Below are 14,949 nucleotides of genomic sequence, written 5' to 3' on the forward strand. Positions count from 1 at the left end.
TCTACCTCTGGGAATATTGTCATCTTCCAGCCAAAGCCCAGGAGTGATCGTACCCTTCCCCCAGTCTACCACTATGCCCCTAGATTGTCACTAACTCTGTCAATTCCGTCTTCACTATCTCTTAGTTCATCATGCTCATTTATTTTCCTTGTCGCTTTTATTAAGATTCACCTCACGTGGTCAGGGGATTTAACTAAATCTCCTAAGGCGCTATCCCTAAGCACGAGGCCTCTAAGGCATCCTCCCACACTAAACCCATTAAGAAAGACCTCTGTGTGATACTCTACACTCAGAACTCATCAGAGTTTCCAAGTACCTACCTGCAGGACTGATTTTCTATATGGGTGGTTCATTACAGTCACCCAGAAGGATTTTTAACAATCTCATCTTCTCTTCTAAGTCCACACTGTCCCATGAAATTCTAAGACTCACACACTCATCTACAGACATAGCTGGGCCATTGAGTGTTATGTATAAGTCTTTTATAACTGGATTTGCATATAGGTTTTAATCCTCACTTATCCTATCTCGAGATGTGCTTAGCCCAAGCCCTCCAACGCTGTTAGTCAGCCTTCTCTGCTCTCCCTCGTCTGGAAACTGCCCTGTACGGTACTGCAGGTTTGAGGGAAGCACATTTCTTTCTCTTATGCACCACATACTTTCCACCATCAGAGAAGGCAGGACAGTGATGGGCAAAGAAATGTTTGTTGATGATAAGCAGATGACAACAAATGTATCCTTAAAGATTTTAAAATCTATGTTACCATTTCAGCTCTACCATGTTCATCATGCAAGTTACTCAAATACCTTTTGGCTTGAATGCACCAATCCAATGCAATAGGTCAATATTATGATAGCAGAATCATGGGAGTCAGTATACTAGTATTTTTGAACTCTTATTATTATATAGTCATTAGGAAAAGCTATAATTCCTTAAGGATTATAAAACTATGTAAAAAATAGTTTAAGAATGTCTGAAAAATCCCCTCTGATTTTTTTTTTCTTTTTAGGAAAACACTATGTGAGCATGATCATTAGGCAAGAAGACATGCATATGTAAGAGATAGTCTTATACCACCACCTTAAAACCGGGGACTGGCTGTTCAAGACAGATAAATGACATTGACTAAGTTCCATTAGTCTTTATGATTGCAAGAAAGGAAAGAAAAGAAAGAATAACTCAAAACTTAAGTGTGTACTTAAGTATGTGAAATCACTTAAGATCCATATACTATGAAAATGGGGAGTTATCTCAGTGGGCAAAACACTTGCTGTGCGAATACAAGGACATGGGCTCCACCTCCCGCAGCAATGTGAACATGCACGCATATATTTTAATGGGCACTGTGATGTCAGCACTATATCCACGTTAGTCACTTAGGAAATACACTAGGATCATCTTAGTCACTTGGAAAATGTCAAATAATATCCATGGTGCAGGCATCACCTGTAAGAGATGCTGATACATTGGACCAGCGGTTGGTTCCAATATTACAATTCTTTTCAAAGTCTCCCAGAGAATTCCACTGTGTGATAAAATAAGGAACCACAGAACTGGCCTGGATAGATGGCTCATCAGTTAAGAGAACACAGTGCTCTTACAAAACACCCCAGTCTGGTTCCTACCACCCTCATCAGGTGGTTTATTTATACCATCTGTATCCAGCTCCAGGGGATCTAGTTCTCTCTTCTGGCTTCTGACAACATCTACACACTCATGTTTATACACAGAGATGGACACAAAATAAACCTTAAAATAAATAAATATAAAGAAAATAAAACACCGAATCTAGGCTTCCCCATTATAGCAAAACAGACCTTTGAAAGACACATTACAGCTAAACTCTTTCTAATTGGCATTCCTCTCTTCTTGGGGGCTGAAGCATATGAACACTGCCATTTGGATATCAGAAATAGTTAACATGAACGCATGGCTTATTGCGTGCCGAGCAGGCTTCTAAAAACTTTCAGTGTATCGACCTTTTCAATTCTCCACAATGATTCTGTAAACTTGGCACTATGTTATGGCATTTTGCTTCTTCCAAAACAGATAACGGTCATGAGATGCTTAATAGTTCTAGCAACTACTCCGAAATGCTTCTATACACAGGAAGCCAGTGAGTCTTCTCAGAAGTGCTCTGAAGTAAGCATTACTGCAATACCATTCTGTACACATTAAACCATTGAGTCTTCTCGGAGGCGCTCTGAAGTAAATATCACTGTGATACCAGAAGTGCTCTGAAGTCAGTATTACTGCATCATGGTTCATTGATTATGAAATGAAAATGAAAGAAACAAGAGACCTGATAACTTGTCCATGGCCATTCAGCCAACAAATCCCAAACTGGGGTCTAGAATTGGATAGTTCAGTTCTTGAAGTAATTTGCCATTAGGAGTGGCCAATGGGAATAAAGGATATTAATAGAGAACAAGTTTATATCTAAGAGATGCCACAGCTAATAAAGTTGAGTAATAGTGATACCATCTTTATTACGAGACAGTTTATCACACAGTTGGAATCAACTGGAGCTTCCACAGTGCAGAACATAAATAATATTGAGAAACAGATCTGAGATGGGAGCCAGATTCTGGGTCAGATATGAAGGCAAGAGGTGAGTTAGAAGCCTTAGTTCTCCTCCTTGTCCGTGCCATAAGACGAAAAAGGTAGATTCACGATACACTGCCTATAGAGGAGCTCCACGGGCATATGGAACAAGTCAAAGAGGCTGGCTATATAAGCATATCATTTTAAATATTTTTTAACAAATGTATTTTTCAGGACTGCTACTCATCATGTACATTAAGTAATCCTCATGTCATTAAGAAATCAGCTTGGTATTATAGGATCTTACCTCATTAAATACAGCTTTTATTTAAGTGTTTATCTTCTTATATTTTGATTTGTGTTTTTACCTCAAAATTAAATGACCGTTAATGAAAAGAGTCATTCCTGACCATCAGCTCTTAGTTATGCAATGGAGCTTTTAATTCTAGGCCCAGTTGTTGGGATCCCACTCCTCCTCTGAGCTCCTCAGGTAGGATAGCTGCCCTGTCCTAAGCTAGCTGAGTGCTCCATCCGCAGGGGTTCCCCACCTTCCCTAGATTCCCAAGCCCACCACAGACAGTTTTTCAACAAAAGCACAACACCCGAACTTCATTTTTAACAACAACAAAAACAAAAATACATTTCTCAAACTATCTGTTTGCCAGCTTAATAGAAAATATTTGAAACAGTTGCAGTAGGCATGGAGAAGTCTCTAAAGTACACTTTATACTTTAAAACAAACTCAAGCAATCCACCAAACACTGGGGCAGTTGTTAACAACTGTGTGTTCTCTATGTCTGCAGAATCTCCCTTCTGCCTTCCAGCCCCAGCTTCTGTTGAATGTTATGAAACATCCATGTGACCTTCTCTTAGCTGATGTGTTAAGGATGTGGTTGGCTAACTCTCCATACTCCTTTCCCTCACTTGCATCTTTTCACTAGGTCCTAATATTCAGAAATGTTATTTAAGTTTCAGAAGATAATATCCAATGTGCATTTTTATAGTTGTCAATGTATTCTTCTGCAGTTTCTTTTTCTCTGATTACTCTGAATTTTAACAGCTAGTTTTCATATATTTGTATACTTAAACTATCACCTACTATTATAGGAGTTTTATAAATAAATAACTTTCCAAAAAAACAAGTGAAAGCAAAAAGGATAGTGAAAAAAACCTCAGATACTATGGAAAACAAAGAATGAAGAATGCAGCTGTTAGTATTATAAACAGTAAATAAAGGTTTAAGACTCTCAAAACAATTAAGAAATCAATTTCATTGTCTATTAGCTCCCAATAGGCCCAAAACAGTGCCTGTTCAGTTTTAAAGAATAAATCTTTCTATTCAGTTAATTAATAAACTTGTAGCACACTTGCCAAACTGTTCTTGTACAATACATTTCCAGGACAGAAAAACATGAAACGCACCTGAAGCTGACAATGGGCCTGGACTGATGTGTTCTTTCTTAGGAGATTAAATTAGAACAGCACTGGGCCTCTGGGGCCTTGGTGCTGCTCAGTTCCCACCTTCCTTGACTGGCTTTAGTATCTGACATTATTTAATAATGACTCACATATCTTAGTACTTTTTTCATTCTTAAATCAATTAAATTTCTTGAACAAAATGTCTCGAACCGTGGTATAAAGCAAATAAACTGTACTTTGATAGCTGATGTATTTCTCTGTATTTTTGACTTGCTAAGTAGAAAAACAGCTGAACTCATGTCTCTCAAAGAACATGCTGGTTTAGAAAACAACACAATGAAAGTGGAACCATAAACGGACTTGATTTTCTTTTCAAGAAATTAGAATAGTTGTGAGTTATTAAGGAAGAAAAGCATTTAAAGCTGACAGGAGTGTCACGCTATCACGCAGTTTATTCTCAGTTGTCTGGAGGCATCTTTCGAACCCAGTAATCGCTTCAACTGCTGGCGAACATCTATTTGGAAGGCATAAACTGTCTCAAGTCAGGTGGTAAGGGACCACTTAGCACTGGAAATGAATGAAGCTCACAAAGTGCTGAAAGCAACACTGTTTACCCCATCACGTCGGAGGTGATTTTATTTTGAACAACGAAGAGAACAGTGTGGCAGCAACAGCGTCTCCAGAAGTCAGTTATGGATGACGTCACCTGTGGAGTGGGGTGGGGGAGGAAGGAGTAGGGAGAGAAGCTTGCTGCTTCTAGGCAAGAAACAAACAATGACGGAATCACACCGAGAAAACACTTCTGAATGACTGAATTTTGCATGAAAATCATTGTCTTGGATTTTGCCACACCTGTTAATGACTTCTGGGGACATCGACCAAGATGACAACAGAGCTAAGCCATCATTAGGCAGGGAGTCGTCTGTCACTAGGCTGGAGAGATGGCTTCATGAGTCAAGAGCTCTCTGTGCCACCACGAGGAACTGAGTTCAGGTGCGCAGACCCAGAGTGGAAATCATGTATGGCAGCAGGTTCTCCAACCCCAGCATTCAGAACTGGGGGACAGAGTGGCCTAAGTGGTATACGTCTGGTGGCAACCATCTGAGAAGACAACCAATATAGACAACTGCTGGCTTCCACATAGGGACACACAAGAGATGTCACTGGCATACCGACTTGTGTACACAGCTGCACACACTCATTCATATACAGGTGGGAGGGAAAGAGAGAGAGAGAACATAAAGATGAAGGCAAAAAAAGGAGAAGGAGGAGGAGGGAAGAAGGGGGATGAAAGAATAACCTACAAAGACCAAGGACAAGTTGAGAGATCTGAGGGACCACTCTGTAGGAATGGCAGAGATACTCTGAAACTATAAGATGCTATTAATACTATATATACAGTCTAATGTCTCAGCGCCCCATTTAACTTAAAAGCCCAGAAACAACTCGTGAAATATATCCTTTTGTAAAATAATATAATTCACTATGACTCTTATTGCCATTAATGGGCCAAAAGTGAACAACGGACTTCTAGCATAAAGTTAAATATGAAAAGGGTCAAATAAAACTCTGTTTACTCACGAAAATGATTCTCTAAAGTCACAGAAAAATATTTTTTTGCCAATGTAGAACTGGCTTTTGAAACAACATGTAGTTGAATTATATATCGTTCTATTGGCTTATTTTATTACAAAAATTAAAGTGAGAGCCGGGCGGTGGTGGCACACGCCTTTAATCCCAGCACTCGGGAGGCAGAGGCGGGCGGATCTCTGTGAGTTCGAGACCAGCCTGGTCTACAGAGCTAGTTCCAGGACAGGCTCCAAAGCCACAGAGAAACCCTGCCTCGAAAAACCAAAAAAAAAAAAAAAAAAAAAAAATTAAAGTGAGAAAACATAACTCTCTTCATTGACCTTTGATGATCAAATGCAGAACTCACAGGGTGAGAATAATTACTGAAGTTAAAATATTTTAAAACTTAAATATAAGTGATAGTACTCCAGTAAAAATGTTCAATACTCTTAGTAACTAAACAGGAATATATAAATAATTTATAATAAAAAGAGATGTATACATGATACAGAATTTTAATGGGAATTTCTGAAAAAACATTGATTCTTTTACAAAGTTGAGCAATGCAGTATTATGATGGTATTGCTAACATTCTAACATACTAGAACTTTTTCTGGACCTCAGAGTCAGAGTCAATAACACAGCTTAAAGTTACTGGAGACTGCTAGCCTATGATGTACTCAAATTGTTTGTTTAACTTGCTTTTTAAAGGCCAGTATAAGACTCTATCTTGCTTGCCTTGGGGTTCCAGTGTAAACAAGTTTTACCATCTAAAATTATGGATAGCTGTAATCTTAAATTAGGAACTCTTCCGTGCTCTCGACCCAGATAATGTGTGTGCATCATTTGCTAAAAGCGGCAAATACAGAAGCTGAAAAACAACTTCCTGAAATCTACAATAAGGTTGGAAAGCAACCATTTGTGGATACTGCTTGATAAACAGAGATGCTTTGTCTTAGGGTCAGTGGGGACCAGAAGCAATGATTTAATCCCTTGTAAAAACTCTATTAATGATTTCTGTAAAGTATCCCATCCCTTCCTCGTGTGATGCTTTCTATGATGCTCAGTAAAGACAGAGCAATGCCCTTTGTTAGAGATAAACACAGACACAGATACAGACACAGATACAGACTCCTACAACAGACAGAGGACAAAAAACACAGGGAAAAGAACGTGGACAATTCAAATCTGGACTTGCTCGTGTTTAATCAACTCCAAGGTGAGGTGCTTTTATTTCTTTCCTTAACATGTCACCCACGCATTATTGGTGACTCAGGGTTAATAACCACTACATATAATCTGCATGACAAAGTATTTAAAGTACAAATTTTATTCTTACTGCCAAAAGTCATTCATTTTATGGAAAATAATCTAACAAAATTTGTAGCCTTAAGGTTCTTTGACTCAAAAAAAAAAATTAGTATTGTTTTTGTCAGCTCAGGCCAGACGTATAAAATAAAAATCCTGGTGTCCAATGAGACATGAAAAGAACTGAAAACTGCCTGCCTTTGCTGGAAGAATCAGAAAACAAAACTTAAAACACAAAACTTTAAAACCTCCATTGGCAAGCCAATGTTGAAAGCCATATGCAGTTTCCTAATGCAACAGAGATCAACAACAGTCAAGTCAAGGCTCCACCAGCAGAAGGTGCCAATCAATGCTAGCACAGAGTAAGTCCAACAGAAGCACCTTCTAACAGGCTTCAGTCTATACACAGAACCGGAGATGCGCGTGAGTCCACCAGCAGCCTAGCAAGTCCTTGAAGATTAACAACTTGAAAAAAATGGATGATTCAGTCCCAAGCGGGAAAGTAGCCATCTGCACTCTTCATTGGCCTCAGGTGCTATCTGTGCCATGAAAGACCAGGGGCTGCGAGAGTACATGTGGAGAAGAGAAGGAGGAGCCAACTGGCAAACATATGTGCCCCGCATACCAGAATCTGATTATTAGGTACTGAAGTTATACATTAGTGTCTCAAAGGTCCCCTAAACAGCAAGAGGAGTTTTCAGCCGCCTTAACAGATCAGTTCCTGAAAACTAAGCAGACTGAGCTACTGAAGACCACTCGGATTGCCTGCAGTTTGGGGTTATTACAAATAATTGCTGTAACATTTGCCTAGAAGGCTCTGTGTAAATTTAAGTTTTCATTTTCTGAGAGCAAAGTTGTTGTGGGGTTTTTCGTTATTGTTTTTTTTTTTTTGTCTTATTTTGTTTTTCTGGAATAAAAAGGGAGAGAGAAGAAGAAGAGTCCCCAGATGTTTGTGAAAGTGAAGGCCAAATGGAACATCACTAACTTCCTTGCCTGTTGAGACTTTATGAAAGACTCGGAAAATGGAACAGAGCTCTAGAAATTAATCTATGAATTAGCTGAGTAATTTTTCTTTAAGTTGGTATACTCTAACCTGTTTAGAATTCTTGAATAATGAATATTTAAATAATGTATTCCATACATTCTCTTTTAATTTGGTTACATTATAATACAATTTAGAAGCACTCTGAATTTCACGGTCAGTTTTCTCCCATTAGATTCTTTATAATTTCTAAAATAAAACAGAAATCAGTTTTCCAGTGTTTTATCAAAAAATCATTAAAGCATGGACTCAGTAACGAAAAGTTTTAAATTTTTGTTTGGCTCATTTCACACAGATGAATCAATATCACGAATGACTAATACTTGAGGAAAGTTTATGAATCCGTGTTATATTACACAGCTCCTGATTTGGTACCACTAAGCACAGCGTACAGCTCTGAGACCTCGATGAGAGGCATGTGGAAATAACCTGCCACAGGCTAAATACTGTAGGAAGGCCTTGGGGCTGTTCGGAATTTCATTCAGGAGACTTTTTTCCAACACTAGAACAAAATGTTGAAATGATCTATTAAAGGAGATTCTGAAGTCAGTGACGGACAAGCGTCGTTCCAAATTAAAACATATTGCAAAAGTTACTAGAAATTTCACCAAAGCCCTGCCTGGAAGAGAACCTGTACATCACTTGAGCACGTTTTTCTTGTCATGGGACACGAACAGATAAAGCACTAAGAAAAGACAGGACACTCCTAGCAGAATCAATAAAAAACGTGGAAGATAATAATAGATAGTTTGCTAAAACTTTCTGTTTAACTTAAACAATGAATTAACAAAAACAAAAAAAAATCAAATATTTCCCCTTTTTGTTTTCACAAACGGCTGTGGCATATCTTCCCATAAGACAAACCGAATGAATTTTATATGTGAAGCATTTGTTGCCTTTTGCAGATGATTTTACATCAGAGAGAAGTCTTTTTTCTTTCGGTCAGTGACATTACCTTTACTGAGAAAAGCTCTAACGCTTTGGTGTCGTCTTCTTCTCAGTACGCTTGTTTTGGTTTTAAGGAAATCGGACTACAAATCTGAGGCTAACCTCGGATTCACAGCCCTTCCTCTTCAGACATGCAAGTGTTGAAATCACAGGAATGGATTACCAAAGCCAAAGGACGGGTTTATAGAACAAAAGTTGCTATTTTATTATTAAAGGAACTACTTATACCATCATCTACATTTGCCTAATACATGTTCCAAATGCATAATTACCAGAAAGTTTCCTTGTGTATAATAATTATTCAAAATGCCTCATTGAATTGTATCACAGCACATTTTGTTTAAAGGACTAAATAAACTGAAGTGATATTACACTCCTGGAAGAAAAGAAGAAAGGAACCATGAACTTTGATGTACAATCATTTCACACGTTTTCATAAAATATGCCCTCCACACTAAACTTCTAAAATTCCTGAAGATAAACAACGAAGTTAAAATGCAGTTTTAAACAGTGCGCACTGGGTGGGTAAAAGAAGAGTACACTCCAAATATCTGAAAACAAAACGACATTAAAATTGCAATGTATTATTTAAACATCAAATCAATTGTTACTAAGATTATCTTTCAGGAAATCCACTTTAAAGGACAATTCATTTGATTTCAAAGTCAAATTCTAAAGGGAAAACGTTCACAAGACTAATGGCCACGATCTCATCACAGCCCACACCTCTGATTATAAAAATAATTCTGGCTATTGATAAATTGCCACCAAAATAGACTTAAAGTCTAGAGAACAAGTGGATAGCCTCAGCTGTTTCCCCAGATTGCTCACACACTACACAACACAGGGTTTGAAGAGTTGGAAGTGAACCCACCATGAATGACATATTGCTGACCTCCCACTGAGTGTTCAATCCCCACTTGAACATTCCCAAGGAAATCAGATTTTAGCCATGTAAAAGTAAAGGGCTGTTATAATGTAAATAAAGAAGAAAAACAAAAAATATAGTTGACAAGACTCAAACTAGTCTTCTTGTTAGAGACATCAGATGAATACACTTGCAAGTAAACACCATAAAACGTAAGTACAGAGGGGGTAGGGGAATTGTATCTGATGGAGATGGAACCAAAACTCTGCTCAAAGTTAAGATTCATGCTAACAACGAAACTGCAGAGAGGCTCTGGGTCCAATAAGAAAGATAGGTCCCACAATCATTCCCAAATCTATAAAGGCAGCTACCATGAATTTTAAGCAAATAAAAGTAAAGATAGGACTTTAGTCCAGGATGTGAAGTGGCATGTACCTGTAATACCACAAGTATCTGTCACACTTCAAGGCTTACCTCATAAGACCAGACACACTGAGTCCCACCGAAGCGGCGAACACAGCGACCCACTTCCACATCCTCGTGAGTGGTGTACATTTCTCGGAGGCATTCGCCAATGTGAGGAACCATCCTCCTGAGGACTTCGCGGCTGAAGATCATTCCCGGTCCTCCCATGCAGAAATTCTCCCCGGGTTCCAGCCCCAGCTTTCCAAGTTCCTCCGTATTCCCCAGGCCAGTCTGTCCCAGGTAGAGAGGCTTGCTGCTATTTAGGGACCTAAGGAATTCTTCTAATTTATCACCTACAAAGAGAAAACAGAGAGTCACCTCCTTCCCTCATTTCACAGGCAATTACTGTGTTCATTGGAGTGAGAGAACTTCCACCATCGCTCTTAACCTCCGTGTACACCTTTCCCCGCCAGGAAGAAGAAACAGTTTCCCCTCCTTTAATTCGCAAAACACAAGCTTATGATTATTTCTCTACTCTAAATACAAATTTAACAAGTCTAACAATCATCAAACTTGAATCCGAGGTAAGATAAAGATAAGGGAACAAAGACTGTTACTATGTATGAGGTGACAGAAGTTCCCGGAAATATAACCCAATATCAAATGCAGGTATTTTGACAGCGAGTAAATATTCTTCTTTGTATGTATATTTGTGTATATATCCTCATAGGTAGGGACACATCATCACATGTCTGCATGTGGAGGCCAGATTTCAACCTTAGGTGTCCTCCCTCTGGTTCTAGGCACCTGGTTTTTGGAGACTGTCTTTCGAACTTGCATGAAGTTCACCTAGTAGACTAACTTAGCAGGCCAGAGAGGCCCAGGGAGTATTTCAACTGTTTCTAACTTTTTCTTTTTACCTGGTTTTGGGGGTTGCAACTCTGGTTCTGAAGCAGGCAAGGCAAGCACTTCACCAGCTTAGCGACCTTCATAGCTCCAATATCCAACTATCTTCCTTTATGATAATTGACTTGGCTAGGTGTTTCTCATTAGTTAAACTTCAGGCACATGCAACCTACATTTTTTTAAGGGGACATTTAAATAAAACTTCATGTTGACACTGAACTTGGGAAGGCATTACTTCAGAGTGAAAAGGCCCTAACCATTACAATAAAAATAATGTGATAAGTTGACTTGTGGGTGGTAAGTTGATCAAAAGAAAGGACTTAAAAATAAAACTCTGTATCTTTAAGAGGTCAAAGCATTTGCTGTTCTATACAGCAATATATCAGAATAAATAGTCAACCTCTTCACATTCGTGACCAGTCTTGGGACGCTCATTTTTTTTTAAATATTTCTTTATTTATTATGTATACAATACTCTGTTTGTGTGTATGCCTGCAGGCCAGAAGAGGGCAGCAGACCCCATTACAGATGGTTGTGAGCCACCATGTGGTTGCTGGGAATTGAACTCAGGACCTTTGGAAGAGGAGGCAATGCTCTTAACCTCTGAGCCATCTCTCCAGCCCCTGGTACGCTCATTTTTGATGGCCCCTACCTTGTCACACCCTCTAGCCCCCAACAAGCATTTCTTTTAACTATGACTGAGTTATTAATACAAAATGCTTTTTATTTTTAAGGGAAACACAGTATGATATTTCAAAGATTTGAGAATTCAATAACAAAAGTAGGTGCTATCAGTTGTACACTGTAGAGTGTGACCCCCCCCCCCGATGCCTACTGTCATTTTTGGATGAGAGAAAAAAGATAATTATCCTCAAGTCCAAGTACCACAGGCAAGGAACAGAAAGAAAAATTAGCTCAAGTGTTAATACTTTTGAAAGTGGTACTTTTCTCTGAATCAACCATAAATACCACATTACAGGAATGCAATCATAATAGGTTTGTTTGTCGTTATTATCAAAACCTCTCATTTCAAACGGCGTCACCACAGTGATTCTGCTCCTTCCAATTCAAAAGTTAGAACACCAGCTGTTAAGGTCAACTCCTTGTCCCAAAGAAGACCTTTGGGTCTGCTTGTTCTAACATTTGGTGAAGAGTATTAACCTTGATCATGACAATCATAGACTTACAGGAAGCCAGCACACACTGAAATGGGATGCCCTTCACAGAACAAGAAGTTAGAAAGCACAGAAAGACCATTTCTTTCTTTGTAATCTTTCCCCTCCATTTCCACGATCTGAACCAGAAAGCCTTAGTCCTGTGGTCTAAGGAAGTTTGAGCCACTGAGTTTAGAAATTCTCTGTCCAGAACCACGGACAATCTGTAAATAAACGGCCCCTTCCCTGACAAAGTTTCCTCATGCTGTGGCTGTGTGATGCTGTTCCGGGTAGTTCTAGGTTCTGGCATATGCTGTAACCACCAAGATGAACTGTAAAGAACCTGCCTTTAGTGTGCTTGATGCAGCCTGCAGCTATGGGCGGTCTCTGTAAATCTCTTTCAACCTCCTTTCTCCACCTGACCTTTGAGCAGCCCCACCCATTGTCTCTGGGTTTTATTAAATTATGGCAGAGAATGAGGAACAGCTAGCACGCTGGGCTGGTGGGTGTACCCAACGTCAGTTTCAGTGTGGGGGCAAGTTTCTAAAGGCAACAGAATGTTCAAACACGGGTCTGGGACAGTAAAAGATGACTAGCCTCAACCCCAGGGGTTCGCAAACTGCTCTAGACCAAGCTGAAACAAAGGAGCAGGGGAGTAAAGCAGCAACGTGCAATCCCCAGCTCTGCTCTAGCCAGCATCCTGCATCTTGCTTTCCTCTAGCCGAGACACGCCCCTCTGGACAGATCTGGGAAACTATCACCTACTTGGGGGAGGGGTGGGAATGGATTTTGGGTTAGCTCTAAGGTCCCTTTCTTGGCCTTTCGAGTAGGGACCTGCGCCGAGAGGAAGGAACAACTACAAGAGCAAGGAGAGTGAATAAAGCTGAGCAGGTATGAGGAGGGTCCAGACTGCAGAAGAGGAGGGGCAGGCTAAGAATGGTGGGTGGATGCGAGGGGTGGGGATAGCGGGCCAGGGGCTGCAGAAAGCCAGAGCAGGTGCTGGCAGAGAGGCAGTGGAGGGGCTGGGGATGGCAACAACGAAAGGAATCGGGAGGTGGGCAGGGGGCACAGCTAACACTGGGAGGTCACCTTTGATGTAGACATCGTCGTCGGCGCGCATGAACCACTCATACTTGTCCAGGTAGTGGTCGTGCATGTACTTGATCATCATGAAGGACTTTTTCTGGGGAGGGTAGGAATCGTCGACCCCCGGCAGAGCGATGACAGGCAAAGGCGGAGGGGGCTGGCCGAGCGCAGCACTGGGAGGCTGCTGACTGGAAAAGAACTCCACGCGGCCAGGGATGAAGCGCGCCCAGGTCCTCTGCGCGGCCAGCGCGCGGCTGCCCAGGTACTTCTGCGCGGTCATCACACCCACGTAGAGGAAGTCTCCGGGTCCGGAGCTCGGGGCAGCGGCGCCCCCGTCCCCGCTGCCGTTGTGGCTGCTCCCGGGCCGGCCACCCTTCCGAGGGCCAGCCGCGCCCCCGTCCTCCTCCTCGGGTTCCCCTTTGGCAGCTGGAGCGTCGGGAAGCGCCGTCGCACCTTCGGGCTTGTGTCCTCGCCTCCTCTGCGGCAGCGGAGCTGGCTGCTGCCAGGGGCTGCTCCGAAAACTGGGACCTCCGGGCGCCGCCTCCGGCCGCTGTGGCCCCTGGAGCTCCTGGTTGGCAGGGGGCGGCGACTGCTCTAGCCGCGGCCGGGACTGGGGTTGGGGGAGCGGCTGCTGCGCGCCCGTTCGGGGCCCGGTGGCCAAGCGGCCGTAGAAGGAGCAGAGGCTGGAACCACGTCGCCTCTTCTCACTCAGCTCGGCCACCCGGGGGGCGATGAGCCAGGACGCAGCAGTGAAGCCCAGGACCAGCCCCAGCGCCACGCTCACCCACGGGCGGCGGGAGCGCACCGCCATCGCGGCAACCCGGGGCTCGGATGCAAATTGGGCGGTGTAGGAGATGTCGCGGGTCCCCTAGGCTGGCTGCCGCCCCAGCTGGGTCTCAGAGACCCCAGCCCGGACCGTGGCACGCCGCCTGGGCGCCAACGCGAGCTGGCTATCCCAACGCCGAGCTGCCGGCCGTGCGCTGCAGCTCCAGGCGACGCGACAGCTCTGCTCCGCGTCGGGGCTCCCGCCGAGGGTCGGGAGTGAAACTTCGGCAGCGGCGGAGGTGGCGGTGGCGGCCGCGAGAGGAGCTGCAGGAGGAGGAGCGGCGGCGGCAACGCGTCCGCTTCTCGGCTGCCACCCTGTCACAGGCGCGCCTGGTCCCTCCTCCTCCCGCAGCCTCCGCCCTCGCTCCCCGCCTCCCTCCCACCCGCCGCCCGGCTCGGGACCGGCCCGAAGGAGGAGCCACCCGCGCCGTGGCTGCCAGGCGTGGGGAAGCGCGGGTCGTGGTATTTCCCCGTCACCCGCCCTTGGACGCCCCCCAACCAGCTCCTGGCTCGACTGGCCAGCCTCCTCTCCGGAAGGAAACGACGCCTGTACGGCCACCTCCGGCTTCCAACGCGGCGGTCCCCTGATCTCCCCTCCTTTGACTCCAGCTCTGGGTCCCGTCCCGCCCCCGCCCCCGTCCCACCCCCGCCCCCGCCCCCGCCCCGCCCTCCTGACCCGGCTTCCCGGGTCTCAGTTGTGCTCCTCCGGGTGCCTCTGCTCGGCTGGGTTTATACTCCGAGCTAGAATTCCCGAGTCCCCAGTAAGAACTCGCTGCCGTGGGTGGGCTCCCCTCTTACAATCCACGGCCCGTGGCGTCCTGGCGTGACCCTCTTCCACTGTGCCCCGCCCGGGGTCCTCGGAGCCACTTTGGCG

At 43.3% G+C, this 14,949-nt stretch overlaps 1 protein-coding gene across 1 annotated transcript in view; it reads right to left on the minus strand.

Annotated features, from left to right (window-relative positions):
- LOC121440673 (chondroitin sulfate synthase 3) overlaps positions 1 to 14,088 on the minus strand; it is a 219,184-nt gene extending 205,096 nt beyond the window's left edge. Inside the window, exons 1-2 of the mRNA XM_041641470.1 lie at positions 13,254 to 14,088; positions 10,174 to 10,457 (exon numbers count right to left, since the gene is read on the minus strand). Coding sequence (XP_041497404.1) covers positions 10,174 to 10,457; positions 13,254 to 14,061 — 1,092 coding nt within the window. The 5' untranslated portion in view covers positions 14,062 to 14,088. The remainder of the gene's footprint in view (positions 1 to 10,173; positions 10,458 to 13,253) is intronic.
- Positions 14,089 to 14,949: the final 861 nt, after the last annotated feature.

Source organism: Microtus oregoni, unplaced genomic scaffold (genome assembly GCF_018167655.1).
Source record: "Microtus oregoni isolate MIOR12 unplaced genomic scaffold, Mior012 000069F_ref0000032, whole genome shotgun sequence".
NCBI classification, from domain to species: domain Eukaryota; kingdom Metazoa; phylum Chordata; class Mammalia; order Rodentia; family Cricetidae; genus Microtus; species Microtus oregoni.